The 25,363-nt window shown below is 42.2% G+C and overlaps 1 protein-coding gene across 1 annotated transcript; it reads right to left on the bottom strand.

The window, feature by feature from the left end:
- Positions 1 to 615: 615 nt before the first annotated feature.
- On the bottom strand, positions 616 to 25,006 carry cd151l (CD151 antigen, like). The gene is made up of 8 exons (XM_061670321.1): positions 24,838 to 25,006; positions 22,551 to 22,635; positions 9,470 to 9,661; positions 5,660 to 5,734; positions 2,982 to 3,086; positions 1,944 to 2,102; positions 1,737 to 1,823; positions 616 to 1,638 (listed from the first exon to the last, which is right to left on the bottom strand). The coding sequence occupies exons 2-8, from the start codon at positions 22,632 to 22,634 to the stop codon at positions 1,579 to 1,581; spliced, it is 762 nt and encodes a 253-aa protein (XP_061526305.1). The 5' UTR covers position 22,635; positions 24,838 to 25,006; the 3' UTR covers positions 616 to 1,578.
- Positions 25,007 to 25,363: the final 357 nt, after the last annotated feature.

The raw sequence follows: 25,363 nt of genomic DNA on the forward strand, positions 1-25,363 counted from the left end.
GGAAATAGAGCGACAGGAAGGGAGCTAATCTTGAATAGCCGCTGGGTGTTTATGGACAGACTCACCAGCTGTTGAGTTGATGGAAGTGTGGAGGGTGCCGCCTCCCTGTGTTTGCACTCAAGCACTGCTGCAGCCGCAGTAGCGATGCTGGCACACAGTCAGTATTACAAGAGGTCACAACAATAGAACGCACTGAACATAAAGCTAAAGTAGCCACCATGGTGTATAGGTAACACTGTGGGGCAGCAGCCTTCAGCGAAATGGCTCCCAAAATGAAGCGACAGCTCCGCAGCATTAGGGAATTGATTAATACACTAATGTACCCGTAAGCCTGTGCCAATCATGTAGGGGCCACTGCTTACAGGCATGCAGGTCTAAAGATATTTTGGTGTTTTTTTTGTTTTTTTCTTTTGCTAAGGGCGGTGGCCTGACCTGGCGACTGACAGGTGAAGGACACTGCAAGACATTGTTGCACTGCACATGATTAACACTGAGCCTTCTGTCCAGATATACTGCTGCTAGTTTCTGACTTGTAAAAAAAGAATAATAATAATAATAAAAATTAAAAAACCAAACAAAACAAAACAAAAAAAACAGGAGAAACACTTTTTTTGTTTTTGATGGATATTTATTAAAACCAAATGTATAACAAACAATCTTAATTTAAAAAGACAATCTATAAACATTGATTTGACATGGTGTTTGGTGAAGACAGCAGACGCACACAGGTCAGTCAGTGCCTATTTTTGGCATCAGTGGTATAAAAAAATTACAGTGAAATAGAAAATCAGGCATTTTCCCTTCAGCAATGTTGGTAGGCATCACACCTTATCATATCACATCAGCCTTGCACATTAGACCAGATGTGAATTGTTAAAACGCTGGCACTATTGTGTTATTACAGTGATGGTACAGTTATGCTGGTGAGGAAGGTCCAGTCATTGTACAGTCAGACTGGCAGATAAAGTGTCCTTGCCAACACACTGGGATAAGAGCCTGATCTAACAGTGGCACGTCGCTGTGTGAAGACACATTAGGCAGTAAAGGCTCAACTACAGTAATAGCTCACAGGTAAGCTAGACATTTCAGAGTATAAAAACAGTCGTACAATTTAGTGTTGAGAAATTACAAAGCCACCATGGAAAACATGTTTTAAATGCATGAGTGGTTAGTTAACATGGCAGTGGGATGCTACAGGAGGTGAAGTGGGCTTGTTAAAACTTGTCACCAGGTTTTAGCCCACAAACTCAGCCGTCACACTAACATTACAAAACATTTACATCACTGTATTGTACCTTGAATTCCCACAGAGGGTATCCCTCACAAAATTAAATTAATTCATTAAATATTCAGAGAAAATATTCCCCAGTTTATCTCTGATAGGATTTATTTTCTCAATGCTGTAATCTTGAGGCTAATTCGAATGGCTAATTACTTATAACCTTAATTGTTTTTCCATCCGAGCATTATAAGAAACTTAGATGTGTTATTTAATCCCTTACCTCCCTCCACGTGAAAAGAAGCGATGAGATATTTCAGTATGTCAATGAGGTGACTTCCTCCGTCTCCTCTTCTTCTTTAGTACGGCTCTGACTTGAGACGTCTGTACAGGCAGCATGTAAATACCATCCCTATTATCTGCAGATTGCACAGAGGCCCCCCCCAAAAAATAGTACAATGTAAACATGCATGTGTTCATTATTTTTTATGTTTCAAAAAGTGAAGTTTTTGCTTACTTGGACACAGGCAATCCCAACACCCACCGCTCCAATGATCTTCAGGTGGTCCTGGATGAATTTCTCCAGTTTTGAGATACAGCCACCCTAAATGAAACACTTAAGTCATCATACTGCAACGGATGATGTACAAGTGCAAACACCTATTATGTTTATAATTTGGACAATTAATGGAACAGGACCCACCAGCACCTGGAAGAGACTCACCTCAACCTTGTAGATGTTGGAGGGGTGCTCCCCACGTCCACACAGCTCCGATGGAGTCTTGCAGCAGCTGTCAGGCACCACCCTGCCATTTCCATCATTGGAGCGGATCCAGACACTTTCCGCCCAGTCGGATGAATTGTTGCTCCCACAGCACTTGAACTGATGGGGGAGACATACACAGAATACATAATCATACATTAGGAGAGAAAATGAAAACAAATGTGGGCTTCTGACAGCCAAAGATCTGAAATGATGCCCCATAAACCACCTAAAAGACTGAACTGCTACGATCAAAAAAGACATTACTTGTTTGCCTCAAGCAGCGAGGGCACTAAACTCCTTGTCCAATAATCCATGAAACATAGCTATCTATACCACACCGCGATGTTCACAAGGCAGTTTTTATGTAAAAGTCAATTTACTGTTTATAAGAATATCATCATCAATGGTCACTCATGTTGGATAAGAGGGCACAAATCTCAAAGGTCCAAAGTTTCTTACACCCAAAACTCAATTGAATATGCCTTTGCACTTGGAGAAATTGGTCCCACAGAGTTGGAAGCATAGAACTATCTTGAAGATTTAGAGCGAGTAAGGTAGCAAGTCAACACCATGAGGTGTGTATTAATACTGCTTATATACTGTCGCAAGAAAAAGTATGTGAGCCCTTTGTAATTTGTTATAAAATGTGATCTGATCTTTGTCCACCCTGCACTGTGACTACTTACATTCTGTGTCCAATCAAAACGTAAAAACATTGTAGTTGTTTGTGTGGAGTAAGTTTAAGCAAACTGTTTGTTTACTATCGTGGTTGACATGAAGATCAGCTCACATTTTGATTGGAATAAAACATTTTCATTCCAGAAAAGGGGCACATAACATATGTAGGGCCACATAGCGTAAAATGTGCTCCCAGTGCCCCTCCCACCCACCACTTCACCCACCCAAATGTTCTGGCGCCTCTGCACTTGCAATGGAAGTGTACATTCAGCTTAAAGGTTGTGCTGGCACATTGGTCATATGTATGCAAATAGTCACCTCCTGTTGCAGCTTATCCACAGCACTGGTAACATGCTCATGAGTCTTCTGTTCATACTTCTGCATCATGGTCGCCCTCAGGTTCTGCTTCAGCTCCTCATTTAACTGGCCACAGACACACGCAATTCATCTCAGTCCAGCATAGACCACGGCTGGTAATAAATGAATTCCAACTTTTAAATTTGGCGCAGATTAGATTAATAGGATCTCTTCATAATACAAATAGTGGACAGAGGTTCTAATACATGGAGAGGAAGGAACTGTGTGTTGTGTGTGTGTGTGGTGGGGGGTGGGGTGCTGATGTATGTTTTGTTCTCAAGAATGCTCAGTGGCGGAGCAGGAAGGTCTGGAGGGGCTCCGTTTCTATGGCAACAAGCCAGTGGGGAAACCACTGTAAATCTAAGCATGACAGAAATATCAAGGGAATGAATGATGGAAGGAAATATGGAGGACAGAGGGAGATTAGAGAGGGAGGGGAGAGAGAAAGAGAAGAGGAAAAAGAAGGGGCTGAGGGTTCTACACCTGTTCACACTTGAGGAAGTGAAGTGAAAACAACAATTAAAGATTCAACATGCCTCATTTGGCTTGCCTTGATTCTTTATCTCTGTCGTGTTTTCATTTTACTAGGGTCTAATTAAAGTTTATTTCAATGATAAAATGTTAACTGAAACAAGGAGTAGAATAAAGTGAAAAAGTCACATTCATAGGCGGCATTTCCGCTAACACATGGCCTCATTTATTGGAGCCCGCCAAGATACAAACAATTACTTTATTTAGTACTTATTCAATAATCACAATATAACACTGCAACTGTGTCTTGTACTCAAGTCCAATACTGCCTCTCTCACAGAGCAACTGAACAGACAAGTGATTACCTTTGTAACAGTGTATCCATGTGAAATGAGGACACAGAAGAGCGTCGATGAGTTCAAGATTAACTTTGCCTCTGCCAGCACCTGTGGCCCACCATTCACTCCAAATGTAAGAGGAAAAGGAGGTCTTCCAGTGATTCCCGAAGGTTTTACGTGTCCCCTTTAGAAATCAACTTTGTCCTTGCCAGATGACAAACCCAGAATATTATAACTTGATCAATAACCTGATCTCCAGAACATGCCAGGTGCAATCTTTCTTAAATTGCTTGTTCCAACAGTAGGCGCTGACATCTGGTGTTGCAAACTGTGCACTGCAATACAGTGTCACAAATAGCTTTTCTGGAAAAGCATTGCATAGAGATGACTTAAGCGGTTGATGACTAGTTTCACCCATATACATAGTTATTCTTAAATAAAATATCAATGACGTGCATAAAAGACTTAATTTTAGATTATGCTTTATAGGTGCATTTTACCTACTCTTTTCAGACTTTGTTTTAGTTAGAGGCATAAACGCAAAGCATCTTCAACAGTATAGGATCGAGTATTGCTTGCAGCTATCAGTTGCAAAAGAGAAGAGAAATAATGCTAGAAACATCACCCAGATCCACCCACCTTGTTTTATTCTCCTGTATAGGAGCATTATGGCTACTGTATTAGCCATGACAATGATGGATAGTGGTGAGTAAAACAATGCCTGTGTGCAGGCGTGTGTGGTTTATGCAAAGCAGCAATGCTTCCAATACGATGAAGCGCTAAAAAAGAAATAACATGTCTGTTGACAGCACAATGAGGAATGTCAAGCATGAAGAGTTTTCTTCTCCACGCAGCATCTAAGAGAATGCCTCATTTAAAATTTTATTTTAAAAGATTCAAAACTATGAATAATAATTTTAGACGATACTACAAGTTATTTAGCTTCAGAAAACATGGTTAGTCACTGAAAGCAAAGCAGTGTTTTGGGAACATTATATAGTGTTTAATTTACGCTACACTACTTTTGTTGCTGTTATAGGAAATCAAATGACATCTTTAACTCAAGAAAATCCTCCTTTGTGATTTTCTACAAACAATTAAAAATAAAACTACCAGAACAGAAGAAGGCAAAATGACTGGACAATGCTCTGCAACTTGCCAAATGAGCCTGACCGAGTCTGTGAGTGATTTAGAAAACCTGTTTCATGAGATGTTTTACCACCCTCACTACTTTTCATAGAGGATGATTGACTTAGCTCATGTAAGAGTCATACAAACTGAGTAAATTGGTCAAGGTTCTTGGTAGAGCTCAGCTGTGTGCAACCTGTGTATTGTCAACAAAGAATTTATAATGAGCATTACACTTTTACACGGACATTGCGAAACTTAATGCAACATTAATGTAATGGTAAAAAATGTGCAATGGGCCTACTGTTAAACTGTGCTGAAGACAGTTATGTTTCACATTTAATGGAGAAACTACGCATAGCAGTTTGTTCAACATCCAGTGGAAGCAGTAGTACTCTCAACTGCATTGACCAAGCTGCTTTGCTTTTGTTTTTGGGCCAAATAGTGAATACGGTAAATACAGGAGTGCTTTCCTCCAGAGCAATTCCAGCTGGCCGTCGATGCGCTTGCCGCCGACCGAGAAGCATTCTGAGTCTCCTCTTGTTCTAGCTGGGGACGTTTGCGTGGGAGGGACAGGACGGGGACTTAAATGAAGCTATATTCCAATATTGTTAGCAGTTTGAAAACAGCATCTGGTCCCTTTAAAACCGCAAGGTGCAGTGTAAAATAATGAAACAGTATTTTTAATGAGTTTTCAATTACCTGCCGATAGTAGATATAAGCCAGAACCCCAGCAAGGATCTCCAACAGGAAAATACACAGCAGCAGGACAAAATACTAGAGACAGATTAAAATATACATGTTATATTCCAATGGATAGTCAGGGTAAACAATAACACTCATATAAAAGTGATTTTACTCAGTTTAGCACAGGAGAATACAGTAGATGTGTACTATAGTGGGTGATTTTGGAAAGACAAATGTCTCGTTAATTTATATTTAGTTATGAATTTAACGTACAATACATCGATCACAGGGGTATTGGACAAGAACAAGTTGTCCAACTTGTTGGTTGGTCAGTAAATAAAATGAGAGAAGTGAATACAGAAGTGACTGTTGGTTGGTCCAAGAATTGTCTTATGGAAATAAAATACAATACAGCAACAATAACAACTTGAAAAGACAAATACATCAGAGACAAAATAACATTAGTAAAGGTAGGATTTAAAGGATAAGGATTTAAAAGTGGCGGCACGGTGGCCGACTGGTTCGAGCGTCAGCCTCACAGTTCTGAGGGGTGGGGTTCAATCCCTGTCCCCGCCTGTGTGGAGTATGCATGTTCTCCCCGTGCCTGCGTGGGTTTTCTCCGGGCACTCCGGTTTCCTCCCACATCCCAAAAACACGCATTAATTGGAGACTCTAAATTGCCGTAGGCATGACTGTGAGTGTGAATGGTTGTTTGTGTCTATGTGCCCAGCGATTGGCTGGCAACCAGTTCAGGGTGTACCCCGCCTCCTGCCCGATGACAGCTGGGATAGGCTCCAGCACTCCCGCGACCCTAGTGAGGAGAAGCGGCTCAGAAAATGGATGGATGGATGGATTTAAAAGTCTCACAATGAGCTCTTTATCTTCTGGTATTAAAATGCTGTAAGTATATTTGCTCTTCTGAATGTATGGTCACTATATGATTGGTGAACAGGCCCATGGAAGTTTAAGGGAGGATTGATCAGAATTACAAGGCAAGAAAAGACTATCAGACTAAAAGCTTGATCTACATTACCCTGACCTTATGCGATGAGAGAGAGGGGGAAAAAGGGGGATCTGTAGTAGGTTATGATTAAATCATTTGTGCCGATTAGATCTCGAAGCAGGGAGTCTGAATGCTGAGCAGTTTGTGTAACATCTCATCAACATAAATAAAGCTAAATAGAAATGTATCGAAACAAGTGACATGGACTGGCTGTTTAAAAAGAAAGTTGTCCAATTAACCCATAAAATAAGCAACAACAACACAAATTATAAACATATTGCTAATACACTGTAGAACGAGCTCAAACACAACAAAACACACCGAGTGAGTAAGTGTGACAGAAAGTGTTGTTGGCTCCAGACGCGTCTGACTCCAGAGGACTCATCATATTCATCTTGCAGGCATCTTAAGGTTACAGTGTAATTACTGCCAACATGACTCAGCAAGCAGGCTGATTCACAGGGCTGCGTTTCAACTTCCTTACCATCTGTCTGACTTTACCTCATCATGATCGAGCTTGAGGCGGATATATCTGGACATTTGATTTGTTTAGTCTGCCCCTTTTAGCATAGACTATTGCTACTTCACCTTAGTACAAACACATTTGTAACATCATGGAGGAAATATGCAACTCTTGTGTTGCACACAAACCATGCAGATAAAAAGAAGGCCCTACAGCATCCATCCATCCATCCATTTTCAACCGCTTATCCGAGGTCGGGTTGCGGGGACAGTAGCTTTAGCAGGGACGCCCAGACTTCCCTCTCCCCAGCCACTTCATCCAGCTCTTCCGGGGGGATCCCGAGGCGTTCCCAGGCCAGCCGAAGGATGTAGTCTCTCCAGCGTGTCCTGGGTCGTCCCCGGGGTCTCCTCCCAGTGGGACGTGCCCGGAACACCTCACCAGGTAGGCGTCCGGGATTGCCCCGTTACCCTTTCGGGCTGTGCCCGGCCAGGCCCCATGGGTGCAGGCCCGGCCACCAGGCGCTCACCTTCGAGCCCCACCTCCAGGCCTGGGTCCAGAGGGGGGGCCCCGGTGACCCGCATCCGGGCAATGGAAAACGTAATCCAATCATTTTTCTCATCATAGGGGTCTTTGGAGCCGTGCTTTGTCTGGTCCCTCACCTAGGACCTGTTTGCCATGGGTGACCCTGCCAGGGGCGTGAAGCCCCAGACAACTTAGCTCCTAGGATTATTGGGGCACACAAACCCCTCCTCAAGGAGGGGCAAATAGAAAATGGTTGGATGTTTTCACCCTTTGAACCTAATAAGTAAAGGCTGTACATTGCTTCCATTTGGGGGCACTATGTGATGGACAACACTACTGTATATTAGTTCCAAAATATTCATGCCTCTTTAAGTAAAATATGACCTGTAAGAAATATGTCAAATGCTCCTGAATGTCAACTTTTCAAAAGCAAGTCATGAAAGACTCATGAGTCTGCAGCTTAAATGGGCTGTAAACTTAGCAACCTGACATAAAAGAATTATGAACTATGAAGCTGAGCTCTCCTTCACCTTGCAGCTCTGTCAACCTGTGGCTTTACTTGTTTTTATTATTTTACAGATTATAATCACTCAAGAGGATATTCAATGTATACTCTGCTGTATGATAAAAAAAAAGATGCACACTGTATGTACACAGAGAAACAGACCACACACATAGAGGAATCATGATCAGGATGCAGTCTAATGTCTCTCCAACAAACTACTTGCTATTTTTTTGTCCGCTCAGTTTCCAAAAGCCTCCAAGTCCTTACAGAAGAGCTATTCCCGCTCCCACAAGAGCTATAGTAAAACAACCACAACAAGGAAGAAAACTAAATTATTTGTATATGGTACCTGTTGCGTAACCAGGAATAAATGAAGGCGCTCGAACAAAAGTTTGCAGTCCCTGCTGGGAGCACATGACAAAAATACTTCCTCCTCTCCCTGAATCATCACATTTAATGGTTCGTGTATTTCCTACAACACACTCCACGCTACTTCCTGTGGGTCAGTGGGATAAATTAAGTCTTTGTTGTTCCTTAATGAAAAATAATCTATACAGCATATTTTCAAAGCCTTACAGCTGTGCAGTAAAGTGCTGGTTACAATTCGAACCTGTGACATTTAGATAACAGAACTGTATATCAACAATCACTGCCGCTCATGTACTCCTCGGTAAGGCAGCTCGTACTGCCAGCAAACACAGAAGCCCCATGAATCAGCGTCTTTCCTCCCTTATGTTTGCCCTCTTTAACAATCTCGATACCATCTCTCCTTGCTGACAACTTCATTCCATCACTGTGATTCATCGGCCTAATCTTCGGGAGGCATAGACGAGATACATACTCACACGACCCAACAGTTGTTATGAATCACAATCAGAACACAAAACAAAGTCCCTTCAGTGATGTTTTCCCATAACTCAAATTCCATTTTAGGTAGCCTTTAAAAATGTAAAAATGTATTGCCTGTTTGTTTTGGCTGTTTAAAAAAAAGATCATCCCAGAGTTAACACAGAATTTGCGGACATTTTAGATATAACGCATACATTTTACATTGTGCATTGTGGGGTGCTGGGTTTACATTTGCCATGTTGATAAAGATGAGCTTTTGGATTTTGAATCATTCAATGTCATAAACATTAGGCACTTGGCGAGGCTTTATACAAAAAAGTATGATGTTTAAATTCAAATATGGTCAAACACTATTCTGTCTTGATAGTGAATAACACCATGGTCTGCACAGCAACCATTCATGGCCACACTGCGGTCTCTCTGTTCGTGGTGTGGATGCTCAATACAAGTGCACAGTGTACAGCGTCTGAAACCATCTCGTACCACTCGCAGTAGCCTCCTCTGCTCCTTGAAGGTGGCACAGCATCCCAGAACCCCTGTTACCATGACGATGGCTCCAGCGAGGACCAATATGTAGGCAGAGGCAGCATATGTCATGGAGGGGAGAAGGCTGATGTAGTCGCTCTTTTCAACCAAAGTCCAAACACCCACAGCCATCACAATGCCCCCTGCAAGCTGAGAGAAGAACACAACATGAGTCAGATCGAGAGGAAGAGGCGTCTGACACTCCTGACAGTCAACAAATGAATGTGTATAACGCTCATCTTATGGAGAGAAAGTATGGTTATTGAAGTGACAGAGTCACTGCCACTGTGAGAGACAGTTCATGAGAGCTTTTACCTGCATTTATTTTCACCATTAGCAGGCATACAGTTGACTTTTATAAAATGGTTCAAGATGACCATCTGATACCATCATATGGTTCCAAAAACAAGGAAATACTGACAAAATGGTGGTGGCAATGTGGTGGCAATGGAGCGCAGTTTTGGGACATTAAGGGACGTTAAGCTTTTGGCTGGGAGATCCTCGTCAGGTGTCCATCAAAGTCCGGTCAGCCAAGCCCCATGACCATCCAAAAAGCCTTTAATATGTCACAAAATCAAACACCTGTTTAACGTCATCATCCAAAACTATTCTACCAAATGTTCAAGCCTGATAAAATAGTACGAACATGCCACCGTAATGGCAGGTATCTGCTATGACAGCCAGCAGTGCACATCAAAGTCTGTCTGTGTCACACAATGCCATCATGCCCACTACAGAAACGCCTGTGTCATCCATCAGAACTCTTTTAAAACATCTTAGAGGCATTTGTGATGCAATCAATACAAAATTGAGCTGACGAAACCTGTTTATATATGCGGAAATTAATCTGCAAGCACTTACCTCATGTGGGATGCCGTTGCTCTTTTTCCTCAAGGAAGGCATTTCAATTATTTTATTTGATTATTCTTTTTTTAACAGCCTATTAAAATGTTTCACTATCACTATTTTCACTTGTTATTGTCTTTAAAAAAAACATACATTTCAATATAGGCAAGAATTACACTGCAGACTATGTAGTATATCAATGAGGAAATGTCCTCACTTTCTGCACTTGTCACGTGTCAGGGTGTGACAGGCTAACTCAGACCTGGGCATTTTAAAAGGCCCGCGGGCAAAATACAGTCCGCCGGACGCCTTTACCTGGCCCGCAAAAGGCTGCCTGGAAATTAGAAAACAAAAACATCTTTCTAATTTGACTTTATGCGTAGACTAAAACGGCAATGCTTTTACTTTGAAGCCTGTTTATTCACGTAATGTGCACGTACGTCGGACACTTAATCTGCAAATCAAGCTAACGGGTGCACATAAATTGCAGGTGATTGACAACCTGTCAATTTGACCCATCAAAAATGTCCGCTCACGCCAAAAACAAAAAGAAAAGAAAGGTGCATACCAAAAGCAGCGGTTTCAACAAAATATGGACTACTAAATATTTATTTATTGAAGTCAGAGGTAAACAAGGAACAAAAATAAAAATGTGTCTGAAAAATACAGACACTTGACTGATGCTGAGAGAGCGTGGGCAACAGATGATTTTCTTGTGAAACTAACAAAACAACAAGGCTATATTACTAAGCTTCACGCATCCAAGGATGTAGCGACCAGGACCAGCTCTATGATATCCTACAAAATCGCTAAAAACAGCAACCCATTCTCGGAGGCGGAGTTTGTCAAAGAGTGCTTGGTGGACTCCGCATTGCTCATATGCCCAGATTTTTTTATATATATATATATATATATATATATATATAAAAAATGTAAAAATAAAAATTTAAAAATAAAAAATAAAAAAACACTTGACAAAGTCCCGCAAAGTCCAAAGTCCAGGCAAACCATTACCAGAAGGGTAGAAGACATCGCTTGTCCCTCCACTTCACAGTTTCAACTGCGAAGTTGAGTGACAAGTTTTGACTTCTCTTCTTCTTTGGATGAGAGCTGTGATGCCCGTGACACAGGCCAGTTACTCATGTCTCTCAGAGGGATAACGGCAGGCTTCAAGATTACGGAGGACCTGGCAGCAGTGCGGTCAATGAAAGGGACGACAACAGGGGGTGACCTTTTTACGTAGGTAAACGCATGCATGGACAAACTGGGGCTGAAATGGAACAGACTGGTTGGTGTCACTACTTATGGGTGCCCAAATCTGAACGGGAAAAAATGGACGGACTTTTGAAACGGATTCAAGATAAAGTGACTGAACTGGATGCTGAGCATAATGTGGTGGTCATACATTGCATTATACATCAGCATGTGTTGTGAAAGTCAGTGTTAAAACTTAACTATGTTGTTGATGTTGGAACTAAAACAATTAATTTCATCGGGGCACGAACACTAAATCACTGACAGTTTGTAGCACTTTTAGAAGCGCATGAAAATGAACATGGTGACATCAGGTATCACACAGCAGTCAGATGCTCAGCCTGGGCAAAGTGCAATAAAGATTTTGGGATCTGAAAGCTGACATTCGAGAGTTTTGTGAGTACAAAGGCAAAGACTTCCCTGAGCGCTTAGATGTGTACTGGATGGCAGATTTTGCATTTATTGTTGATGTGACTGCACTGCTGAATGAACTGAACACAATACTGCAAGGCAAGGGCCTTTTTGTTCATGAAATGTATAGCCTTGTGAAGGCTTTCATGATAAAGTAATTTATTTCAAGTCAATTACAGGACGATACTCTCACTCACATGCAAACCCTGAAAGAAGTCAAACCATCATCTGATCACCTCAGCAAGTTCTGATGCATGTTAAGAGAATGGCATGTTGAGTTCTCAAGGAGATTTTATTATTTAAAAAAAGTTGAAGATGAAATGCACCTGGTTTCCTCACCCATTGCCTGCAGTGTGGAAAATGCACCCAGTGATGTTCAAGCTAGAACTCACTGATCTGCAGTCTGATGCAGTACTGGCAGATCATTTCAAGTCAGCATCACTGCTGGAGTTCTACTCCTCCCTCAAGGAAACATTGTGAGAGCTGTGAAGAAACACCCAAAGAAAACAGTCACTGACCACTGCCAACCTCCACAGGGCAGGCGTGAAGGTATCAAAGAAGACTGAGAGAAAAAATATACAGGCCATACCACAAGATGCAAACCACTCATCAGCAAAAAGAATCGGGAGGCCAGATTTGATTTTGCAAAGTAGTACAGAGATGAGCCCCAAAATTGGGACTTTAACAAAGCTACACTCAACCACGAACTCCCTAAATACAAGCAGCACATCGACTGTCCTACCAGGGAAAGTAATACTTTAGACCACTGCTACACTACGGTAAAAAACGCATACCGTGCTATACCTCGTGCAGCCCTGGGCTCGTCTGATCACTGCTTAATTCACTTAATACCGACGTACAGGCAAGAACGAAGCCTACAGAAGCCTACAGTGAAAACAGTGAAAAAGTGGACCAATGAAGCCAAGATGGAACTTCAAAGCTGTTTAGACTGCACAGACTGGAGTGTCTTGGAAAATTCAGCTGGCAGCCTGGATGAATGTAAGGACACCGGTACATCCTATATCAGTTTCTGTGAGGATGTGTGTGTACCAACAAAATCATTTCGCACATTCAACAACAACAAGCCGTGGTTCACTGCTAAACTTAAGCAGCTTCGCCAAGCTAAGGAGGATGCATATCAGAGCAGGGACAGGGCCCTGTATAATCAAGCTGGAAACCAGCTGACTAAAGAAATTAACAGTGCAAAGAGGAACTATGCAGCAAAGTTGGAAAAACATTTTAGCGCAAACGACTCTAAATCAGTTTGGCATGCATTCCAATCGCTGACTAATTACAAGCGACGATCCCACCAAGCTGAGAACAATAGCACACTAGCCAACGACTTGAATACCTTCTACTGCAGATTTGAAAAGGACAGTGGGGCCAATTATGTATTACTCTTGGACTCACTGTAGTTGTCTCGCCATGCTGCACTATTTACATATACTGGCCACTCATGCCAGAGTAGCATCTGCTCCATTTGCACACTGATTGAGGAGTATCGGTAACATTTGCACAACCAACATTGTCCCAGATTATTGCACTACTCGTCACTTTAAACCGCATACACTCCTTGAAGTCTCAGCGCCCTTTGCACAATGGTCATTGCACTGGACTATTGCAATATTAGTCATTCGAACTGCTCTAAGTGCTGGAGGACGCTGCATCTTTTTGCACAATTGTCCAAAAAAAAAAAAAATGCACCGGCATTACCAGATAACTAGCAACCCTTTACTGCTCAGTGACTGTTTTTTTTTTTTTAATGTCTTTCTGTCTCCAAAGTGTTCTGTAAATTGACTGTCTGTTGTCGTACTAGAGCGGCTCCAACTACCGGAGACAAATTCCTTGTGTGTTTTTTGGACATACTTGGCAAATAAAGATGATTCTGATTCTGTAACTCATGATGGTAGCATTTTCTTCCTAGCAATTTACAGAGGAAATGTACAGGCCATACCACAAGATGCAAACCACCCCGCAAAAAGAATCTGAAGGTCAGATTGGATTTTGCAAAGAAGTACAGAGAGATGAGCCACAAAGGTTTTGGAACAAAAAGTTTTATGGACTGATGAGACCAAGATTAACCTGTACCAAAGTGAGGGAAAGCCTAAAGTATGGAGAACGAAAGGATCTGCTTATGATCCAAAACACACAAGCTCATCTGTGAAGCATGGTGGAGATAATGTCAGTGCTTGGGCTTGCATGGCTGTTTCTGGAATGGGCTCACTTGTCTTTATTGATGATGTAACTCGTGATGGTAGCAGCATAATGAATTCTACAAAACCATTTTGTCTGGCAATTTACAGATAAATGTTAACTAATCGGGAGAAGCTTCATCATGCAACAGTAGAAACACCCAAAACACACTGCCAAGACAACAAAAGTCTTCATCAGGGGGAAAAAGTGAAAGGCCTTAGACTGGCCAAGTCAATCACCGGACCTTAACCTACTAGAGCATATATTTTACCGCCTGAAGAGGAGACTGAAGGGAGAAACCCCCAGAAACAAACAAGAACTGAAAGAGACTGCGGTAAAGGCCTGGAAAGGCATTTCTAACGAAGAATGCAACAGTCTGGTGAAGTCAGTGGGTCACAGGCTTGATGCAGTTATTCCAAGGAAGGGTTATGCCACCAAATATGAAATATTATTCACTTTAAATTAATTTAATAATTTCTGTTCCAACACTTTTGCTCACTTCAAAAGTGGGTAGCTTCAAACAAAAGGTGCTCTGTTCTGAGTTGTTTAACACACCTACATGTAAATACCATGAAATAAAATCTGGAATTCTGAACTTTTCTCATATTTATCTTTAGATCTGAAACTCAAATGTCTTCAGTAGACAACAAAAACTAAATAATTGACCTCACCGTTCCAATTATTTATATATATTATATATATACACACACACATACAGAGGGTACAAAGTATTCAGACCCCCTTAAATATTTCAGTTTTTTACAGCAATTTGCTAAAATCATTTAAGTTCATTTTTTCTCATTAATGTATACACAGCACCCCATATTGACAGAAAAAAACTTAATTGTTGACATTTTTGCAGATTTATTAAAAAAGAAAATCTGAAATATCACACAACCATAAGTTGTCGGACCCTTTGCTCAGTTTTTGTTTTTTTTTCACACCTGGACTTGTTTTTTTGTTTTTTTTTCACACCTGGACTTGGGGATCCTCTGGCATTCCTCCTTGCAGATCCTCTCCAGTTCTGTCAGGTTGGATGGTGAACATTGGTGGACAGCCATTTTGAGGTCTCTCCAGAAATGCTCAATTGGGTTTAAGTCAGGGCTCTGGCTGGGCCATTCAAGAACATTCACAAAGTTGTTCTGAAGCCACTCCGTTATTTTAGCTTTGGCCTTAGGGTAACCGTCTTGTTAGAATGTGAACCTTCGGCCCAGTCGGAGGTCCTGAGTACTCTGGAGAAGGTTTTCGTCCAGGATATTCCTGTACTTGGCCGCATTCATCTTTCCTTCGATTGCAACCAGTCGTCCTGTCCCTGCAGCTGAAAAACAGCACCACAGCATGATACTGCCACCACCATGCTTCATTGTTGGGACTGTATTAGACAGGTGATGAGCAGTGCCTGTTTTTTCCCCCACACATAGCACTTAGAATTAAGGCCAAAAAGTTCAAATAGGTCTCATCAGACCAGAGAATCTTATTTCTCACCATCTTGGAGTCCTTCAGGTGTTTTTTAGCAAACTCCATGCAGGCTTTCATGTGTCTTGCACTGAGGAAAGGCTTCCTCCGGGCCACTCTGCCATAAAGCCCTGACTGGTAGAGGGTTGTCATGATGGTTGAGTTTCTAGAACTTTCTCTCATCTCCCGACTGCATTTCTGGAGCTCAGCCACAGTGATCTTTGGGTTCTTCTTTACCTCTCTCACCAAGGCTCTTCTACGCTGAGTGCTCAGTTTGGTCGGACGACCAGCTCTAGGAAGGGTTCTGGTCGTCCCAAACACCTTTCATTTAAGGATTATGAAGGACACTTTGCTCTTAGGAACCTTAAGTGCAGCAGAAATGTTTTTGTAACCTTGGCCAGATCTGTGCCTTGCCACAATTCTGTCTCTGAGCTCTTCAGGCAGTTCCTTTGACCTCATGATTCTCATTTGGTCTGACATTGACTGAGAGCTGTAAGGTATTATAGACAGGTGTGTGGCTTTCCTAATCATGTCCAATCAGTATAAAGAAAGCACAGCTGGACTCCAATGAAGGTGTAGAACCATCTCAAGGATGATCAGAAGAAAATGGACATCATCCAAGTTAAATATACGAGTGTCACAGCAAAGGGTCTGAATACTTTTGGCTGTGTGACATTTCAGTTTTTCTTTTTTTAATAAATCTGCAAAAAATTCAACTATTCCGTTTTTTTTCCTGTCAATATGAGGTGCTGTGTATACATTGGGGAAAAATTTTAAAAATGATTTTCGCAAATGGCTACAATACAACAAAGAGTGAAAAATTTAAGAGGTTCTGAATAATTTACGTACCCACACACACACACACACACACACACACATATATATATATATACACATATACAGTGGCTGAAATCTTTAACGTCACAATTTTTCCTCACTAAATATGTAGCCCTCACTGGCAGTTCTCACAAAACCGTTGAACCCTCAGTTCACTGGGGAAACGAAACCCAAACCGATTGCCGTAGGAACGCGCCCTCAAAACGCTTCAGTAGGCACAGCAACTGGATCCCGTAGTGTCGAAGCGGCAGCCCGGTGGCGTTGAGCAGGCAGTACCAGTAGCGTCGAAGTGGCAGCCCGGTGGCGTTGAGCAGGCAGTACCCGTAGCGTCGAAGCGGCAGCCCGGTGTCGTTTAAAGAGTAAATCCGTTCGCGTTAAAACAATCAATCCGTTCGCGTGGAAAAAAAAAAAAAAAAAAAAAAACAGGTCCCGACCCCCCCAAAAAAAACAACTCTTTCCTCCCGCCGCACCTCCCGCTCTCTCTCCACGACCCACCTCCTTCTTCCAATCCCATTGGACGCACCGCCCCTTCAATCAATCATTAAAAAAACAAAACCTTGAAATGTTCACAGACCCCTCGGAACGCAAGACACCCCGGTATCCATCCACACAAAGAATCAAACAAACTTTTAACTAGTTTTCACAACAGCAATTCAAACAAATGCAGTTCAACACATTTTAGTCAGTACACTACAAATATATTTTAAAAGTTGCTATTGACATGAAAATTTTACCAGATGTTGGGAACAACCCAAGTAGTCCATACATACAAAGAAAGTAGAACAAATAAGATTAGAAATTAAGTTGTGTTATAATGTGAAATGACACAGGGGAAAAGTATTGAACATGCCAAATGGTATTTATTTAATACTTCGTACAAAAGCCTTTGTTTGCAATGACAGGTTCAAGACGCCTTCTGTATGGAGAAACTCGTCGCATGCATTGCTCTAGTGTGATTTTGGCCCATTCTTCCACACAAGCAGTCTTCAAATCTTGAAGTTTCCGTGGGCTTCTTTTATGGACCTTGCATTTCAGTTCTTTCCATAGATTTTCGATTGGATTCAAGTCAGGTGATTGGCTGGGCCATTCTAGCAGCTTTTTTTTTTCTTCTTTGAAACCAAGAGAGAGTTTCCTTGGCAGTATGATTTGGATCATCATCCTGATGAAATGTCCACCCTCGTTTCATTTTCATCATCCTCGTAGATGGCAGCAGATTTTTGTCAAGAATGTCTCGGTACATTTGCCCATTTATCCTTCCTTCATTGTGAAGTTTACCAGTTCCATCAGAATCTTCTTTATTTGCCAAGTATGTCCAAAAAACACACAAAGAATTTGTCTCCGGTAATTGGAGCTGCTCTAGTACGACAACAGACAGTTGATTGACGGAGAACACTTTTGAGACAAAGACATTGAGAAAAACAGTCACTGAACAATAAAGGGTTGCTAGTTATCTGGTAATGCCGGTACATTTATTTATTTATTTTGACAATTGTGCAAAAAGATGCAGAGTCCTCTAGCACTTAGAGCAGTTCGAATGACTAATATTACAATAGTCCGGTGCAATGACCATTGTGCAAAGGGCACAGAGACTTCAAGCGAATAGTACGATAGTCTTGGACAATGTTGATTGTGCAAATGTTGCAGATACTCCTCAATCAGTGTGCAAATGGAGCAGATGCTACTCTGGCATGAGTGGCCAGTATTGGTCAACAGATATGCAAATAGTGCAGCGTGGTGAGACTACTACAATGAGTGCACGAGTGATATATAATTGGCCCGACAGAAATGTGACAACAAACTCAAGACAAAAAGGATAAAAAATTGCCAGCTTGTTGCAATGGAATTGTAGGCTAGGTGTTTAAGAAGTTGATTGCAAGAGGGAAGAAGCTGTTGGAATGTCTGTCATTTCTAGTCTCCATTGATCGGTAGCGCCTACCTGAGGGAAGGAGCTGGAAGAGCTGGTGACCGGGATGTGGAGGGTCCGAGAGGATTTTGCACGCTCTTGTCTTAGTTCTGGCAGCGTCCTCAAGGATGGGTAGGGGGTACTGACAATCCTTTCAGCAGTTTTGATTGTCCGTTGCAGTCGGAGTTTGCCCCTTTTTGTAGCAGCACCAAACCAGACTGTGATGGAAGAACACAGGACTGATTCGATGGCCGCTGTGTAGAACTGCCTCAGCAGCTCCTGTGGCAGGCGGTGCTTTCTCAGAAGGCGCAGGAAGTACATCCTCTGCTGGGCCTTTTTGAGGACGGCGTTGATGTTGGTCGCCCACTTCAGGTCCTGAGAGACTGCAATTCCCAGGAACTTGAAGGTCTCGACGGTTGACACAAGGCAGCTGGACAACGTGAGGGGCTGCTGTGGCGAAGGATGCCTCCTGAAGTCCACGATCATCTCTACAGTGCCTCGTTTGGCCTTTGCCACCCACCTCTACCGTTGCCCTATGTCGCATTTCAATGTATTCCTTTCTCCTCTCCTTGCTCCTCTCAGTGTTGCACTTCTTCTTAGCTAACCTCTTTCCTTGTATGATTTCCTGTACTTTGAGGTTCCACCACGAAGTCTCCTTCTCTCCTTTCCTGCCAGAAGATACACCAAGTACTCTAGTGCCCGTCTCTTTGATCACCTTGGCTGTAGTGGTCCAGTCTTCCGGAAGCTCCTCCTGTCCACCGAGAGCCTGTCTCAGCTCTTCCCGAAAAGCCGCACATCACTCTTCCTTTCTCAGCTTCCACCACATGGTTCTCTGCTCTGCATTTGTCTTCTTAATATTCCTAATTTTACACACCACCATCCTATGCCGTCTAGCTACACGCTCCTCTACCACTACCTTACAGTCAACAACCTCCTTCAGATTACATCATCCGCACAAAATGTAATCAACCTGTGTGCTTCTACCTCCGCTCTTGTAGGTCACCCTATGTTCCTGCCTCTTCTGGAAAAAAAGTGTTCAGTACAGGCATTTGCATCCTTTTTGCAAAGTCTACCACCATCTGTCCCTCCAAGTTCCTCTCCTGGATGCCGTACTTACCCATCACTTCTTCATCACCCCTATTTCCTTTACCAACATGTCTATTAAATCTGCACCAATCACAACTCTCTCTCTGTCTGGGATGCTCAGAACTACTTCGTCAAGCTCCTTCCAGAATTTCGCTTTCACCTCCAGGTCACATCCTATATGTGGGGCATAGCCGCTAATCACATTATACATAACACCCTCAATTTCAAGGTTCAGCCTCATCATTCATTCTGATACTCTTTTCACATCCAAGTTGGTTGGTGGCTCTCCTGGGGATTGGGGGGGGTTCAGTGCGTGCGGGGTGGCATTGGGTCCCTGCGGCCCTCACTGGGTGCCCAGTTGTCGGGGCGCCTCGGTGGGGCCGGCGGACCGCCCTGTGTCTCGTGTCCCGTCCTGGGTCTCGTGTCCCGTCCACCAGTCTGCTCTCGGGTGGACCCCTGGGCCTGATCCCGCCCTTCGATTGATTGGGTGGGTTCCTCAGCCGCCGTGGTGCGGCCACAACAATTACAGGACACTTCTGTCAGTCTATATGCATGTCAAACGGTGTCAATCCACTTGCATGTATCCGCAGGCACACACCCCTAGGACTCTTTCACTGGATGTGGGGTTCACGCACTTACTGTGACAAATAACTCATGAATATGCAAATGTATTGTGTATCCCCTCACTTATACTCTCATCCTGTAGACTTTTATAATTTACATAATTAATGCCGGGCACCACGGTGGCCGACTGGTTAGAGCGTCAGCCTCACAGTTCTGAGGACCCGGGTTCAATCCCTGGCCCTGCCTGTGTGGAGTTTGCATGTTCTCCCCGTGCCTGCGTGGGTTTTCTCCGGGCACTCCGGTTTCCTCCCACATCCCAAAAACATGCATTAATTGGAGACTCTAAATTGCCCGTAGGCATGACTGTGAGTGCAAATGGTTGTTTGTTTGTATGTGCCGTGCGATTGGCTGGCAACCAGTTCAGGGTGTACCCCGCCTCCTGCCCGATGACAGCTGGGATAGGCTCCAGCACGCCCGCGACCCTAGTGAGGAGAAGCGGCTCAGAAAATGGATGGATGGAAGGATAATTAATGCCACCACACTTTAGTTGTACAGCCCGTTTCACGACCCTTTTCCTGCATGCTTCTCCTGTCCTTGTCCTGTCCTTCCCTCACAGGCTGTAGCACTACAGCCCCCTGCAACACTCATATTTAATCTTTCATTGTTGTAGATAATGTAATGATTTACTTCTCTTATCCTGTTTACAATTAGTGCTTTGTCTTTTGTCTTTGTTTCTCACTCCCTTCTAGAAACTTTGTTCTGATCAAGTCTGATTCTCAATAAACCTAAAAACACCACTGTGATGCAGTAAAACTGCTCCGGCATAAAAGGGATACAGATTTTCCATTCTGCTTGACCTAACAGCCGAACATGACTAAAAAAAAAAAACGGTGCCAGATGTTGTTAACCCGGGCTACGATTGATCCGGTATGGAATTCTTTCGATGAACGCTCATCTTTGTTTGGCAAGGTTTTAAGCCGGATGCCCTTCCTGACGCAACCCTATGCATTTATCCGGGCTTGGGACCGTCCTACAGTTTGCACAGGCTTGTGCCCCCCATTGGGCTGGATTGACAATTCCGGATCAAATTTACTCAAATCCTGGTCGGCAGTCGATCAGCTGGCAAGCGGCTGAGGATGTCGCCATTTGGCCAAGCATTTTGGGCAATATAGCTTTGCAACAAAGCGATCGCTCGGAGCGTCATTATGGCTCGGAGTGTCGTCCTTTTTTGCCCTGCAAGAGCTAAGGCGTCATTCCTCTCAGTCGCAGGAATATTTTTCTTGCCTTGGCACAATACATTTCTCATACCGAAAGCTTTTTTGTGAGATATTTTTTCATTTTGTCTTCTCTCTTTTCAGCCATTATGTTTGCCTTCTCTCACTGTCGCACACACGCCTCCTCCTTCTTCTTCCTCTGAGGGAGGGGCGTTCACCTCGAGGCATTGTTGCCCTCTACAGGGTGCCAATCCTCATTGCAGTTATTCCAGAAGCTCGACAAGCACACATAAACTCCACAAGACCCTCCCCCATCCATCCCCATTAAAAAAAATACCATTGACGTCTTTCGACGGCATTGGCAGGTAATGGATGGATTCTGAATTACGTTTTTGGACGGCATTGGCAGGGAATGAGTTAAGAAGTAATATGTGGTTCAGGCTTTTCAGTAACCTGCCATGTGGTGAATGAGATGCTTTTTGTACCTCCTTGATCTAATAAAACTGAAGCACAATACAGAATTACACAAATCTGACCCCATCTATTAAGAGCCTCAAAATTAAGTGTCAAGCGACCCCAAACAGTGCCAAGCGGTAGTAACTCGGGCACTGGTTGGTCTCAGAGGTTCAAGAGATGACTGAGAGATGTCAGTTAATGTAGAGGTACTTAATTTGTCACATTAACAACGCATAGCAAAATTTGTTCTCTGCACTTATCCAATCCCTAAATGGCATGCAAAGCAATTTTGTTATGACAAGCAGAAAAAAATTAACGTTTTGAAAGTTCTGACATGCCGAATTAGACACTTTCAAAAAACATAAAGTGAAGTTTAATAAGCTAAAGTTTACCAAATGAAATTTTTTACAAATCACAGCTTGCCAACTGATACATTTTTAATTTAGACATGTTTCTGATGTGTTTCCTGGGAAACTTAAATGCCCAAAAATCTCTTAGAAGACTTCATTACAGACACTGGAAAGTTCCACAAATATGGCTTTGAGTGAATCTCTATACATCTTTTAAATAAAAATATGCAGGTTGCCTTGATTGGACTTTGGATTGACTTGGACCAGGCATTGATTTTAAAAAATATCCAGTGAAAGGCTCCACAGTTGTTATTCATGTAGAGGTCAACAAATGGAAAATGGGCTACAAAGTAATACAATAATAGGGCAATACAAAATAATTGAACTATTAAAGGTGGTGTTTAAACTTGAATGTAACTATGTTGAAATGTACAAAAATACTGTATAATTATTATCGCAGGGAGACTTACCCAAAAGAGGAAATTGAATGTGATCAGTAGGTATTTCAAGCAGATGGTTCCACATGTTTCTTTCTTCTCTTCATGTGCACCCATGCTGAACAATAATAAATAAATAAAACAATGAGGATATTATGCACTTGGTTTCTTTTGTGAATAAAGACATTTGTAATGCTAGCTGTGGAAAAGAATGACTAACAACTCTACTCACATTTATATTGTTTATGCACCATGCTTAGTGTCTTTTAATACTGAATAATTTACAATTGTGTTTTAAAAAGGAATAAAACAAAAGGCAACAATGGAATTGAAGCTAAAGTTGCATGTATTGATACATTTTTTGAAATAAGATGTTGCAAAGCTGCTGCAGTTTGCGGGATAGGAAACAGCAGATCTGTAGTGACTCAGTTACTGCGATTGCTTTATCCCATGTCTACACAGAGATCCATGAGTAAGCGGTTGGTAAAAGCTAAGAGTGCTGGGGCTTTTCCATGGTTTTTGCAACCTCAGTTTGAATAGTATTTGAATGTGGTTTCACAATTTATCTCTTGAGCATGTCATAATTGTATGACATTGTCAAAACCTAAAATACAGGGGGTATTTTGAATGTCAAGATCTGAGTACATTGCTGAATTATAAAGTCAATCACGGAACAACTCTCCCCATTTGCTAACCTTTTTCAACCTCATTCCACCTTGTATTTGCTAGTCAAGCTCAGACTTGCCCTGCTCCAGCTGCCTCTTATTGACTCTCTTCCCCTCCTTCTCCCTACAAATGGTGCTGTCCCTTCAGAGAGAGCACATTAGTGAATCTGTTGACCATCTGCTGGTGGATTGACGACATGCTTAGCATGCGCCTGGAAATTAAATGCAAACAATAACTAATGTAGTTTTTCTCAGTTCTTTAGTGCTAAAGAAGACACAGCTGAGCAAAGACCGCAACGCGTTTTGTTTGTTTTCTTGTAATCTTGTAGTATCCCTTAAGCATACTATAGTGATATTCTGTTGAGAGGGGGGACAAAAAAAAAAAAGCACGTTTTGGACTGCTAATTTTGAAATCTAACACAGTATAATTATTTGAACAAACATTAACTGAACTAGCAAGAGACAAAATGTATATATAAAACACACAGAACAGGTGGAAAAGAGTCGTTTCACTGCTGTGAATACCAAGCAGTCAGTACATTAGTTATACATTTCTTGAATAGTCTTGTGTCCACGGGTGCAAGTTATGCCTTTTCTGCATCAACAAAATGTACATGAGCTCCATACAAAAAGCTAATTACCCACCTCACATTGACTCTGGATCATAATATATATTTCCCATCTATTGATTCCACACTGTATCCGACGCAAAAATACTATATTCAGTTGATCTCTCATGACATGTTGTCACTATTAAAAGTCACTGCTTCCGAGTTCATGTTTTTGAGCAAAAATTCAGCTTACATTAGGTACACCTGCACAATATAAGATACAACAGGTCTATCAAACGTTACAAAGACAATAATGTTTAATTTTGATAAAACACTGTCATAAGTATTAATCTAACTGTGGTTTTAATTTTCAGTGGTGTATGACTGCACTGCATCCAGCATTAATTTATGTTTGGAAACAAAGTTTTAATGTAATTTGTATTTAACCTTTATCCAGGTAAGACAATTGAGAACAGATTCTTATTTGCAATGCCGACCTTCCTCAAAGATAAGAAATATTGCCGATGAGTGTATCCTTTAAAAAAGAAAAATGCGTTTATCTATCCAAAGTAGCCATCGGGCCACAGATTAGAGTTATTTCCTGTGCTGATCATTAGTACATTGTTGTTTAGGTCAATCTGTTTCAAATCTCATCTAACATGGTTTGAGTCTCACCTAAAGCTCCCCACCTTGTGCTATGTCACGACACTCCCCCAGTATACAAAGTCTCCTCTAAACTTTGAAAGCGTTTGAAATTACAATTACCTTTTTTTTTGTCTTGAGATGTCCTGAGACTGAGTATTGATTGTTCAGGCTGTTGGGTGCAAACCTAACCTATTTAACAATAAGGAACCTTAGCTAGCATGCTAAAAGTGTTACATCTCTAAGCTATCGAAGGTTGTACAGTATGTTACAAGATTTAGGGGTAAACAGCAGAGTTTCAGTTTTAAGTGGACTTAACCTGGGTAACAAATATAAGTGGTTATAAAGGCTTATAGACTAGATGTGTCATTAGAGGGCTAAAAGAAGACTGCATCCCTGCGACGGTCGGGAATGTAAGTGGCCCGTGTAAAGTTAAGCAGAGTACGTCCCGCATTCACTTACCTGTTATCTCTGACAAAGTCTTGACAAAAGGTTCAAACGTACACACCAATTCTGCTTTTCCCCCCTACTTGATCCCTTTGGTTCACAAGACTGTCCTGAGAACGGAAAGTATCCCACGGTGGCGAACCACAGACAAGCTCCACCCGAGGACGCCTTCCGGTACACCGTGCGTCATTATTTTGTTAGCCTCACACTAGACACCAGGGGCGTGCAGAGACCTTTGGACTGGCAGCTCCTCAAATTTAACAGGGGGCACATGGAACAAGGCTTTGAAACTCTTTAGCATTACATAGCATAGCATAGCATAGCATAGCATAGCATTCGTGAAAACAGAAAACAGAAAAGACACATGCCTTAAGGACACCAGTAATGGCAGTTTCAAGCAAAGGTGCGCACCATTTGCTTAGTTGTTCATCGGAATGATAACAAAACCACCATTAAGTATTTTGTGCCTAAATCACAGCTATTTTGTGGTCATATATTAGCATTTTGTGTGCATGTCACAACTATGTTGTGTGGCCAAAAT

Source organism: Phycodurus eques, chromosome 2 (genome assembly GCF_024500275.1).
Source record: "Phycodurus eques isolate BA_2022a chromosome 2, UOR_Pequ_1.1, whole genome shotgun sequence".
Lineage (NCBI taxonomy): Eukaryota > Metazoa > Chordata > Actinopteri > Syngnathiformes > Syngnathidae > Phycodurus > Phycodurus eques.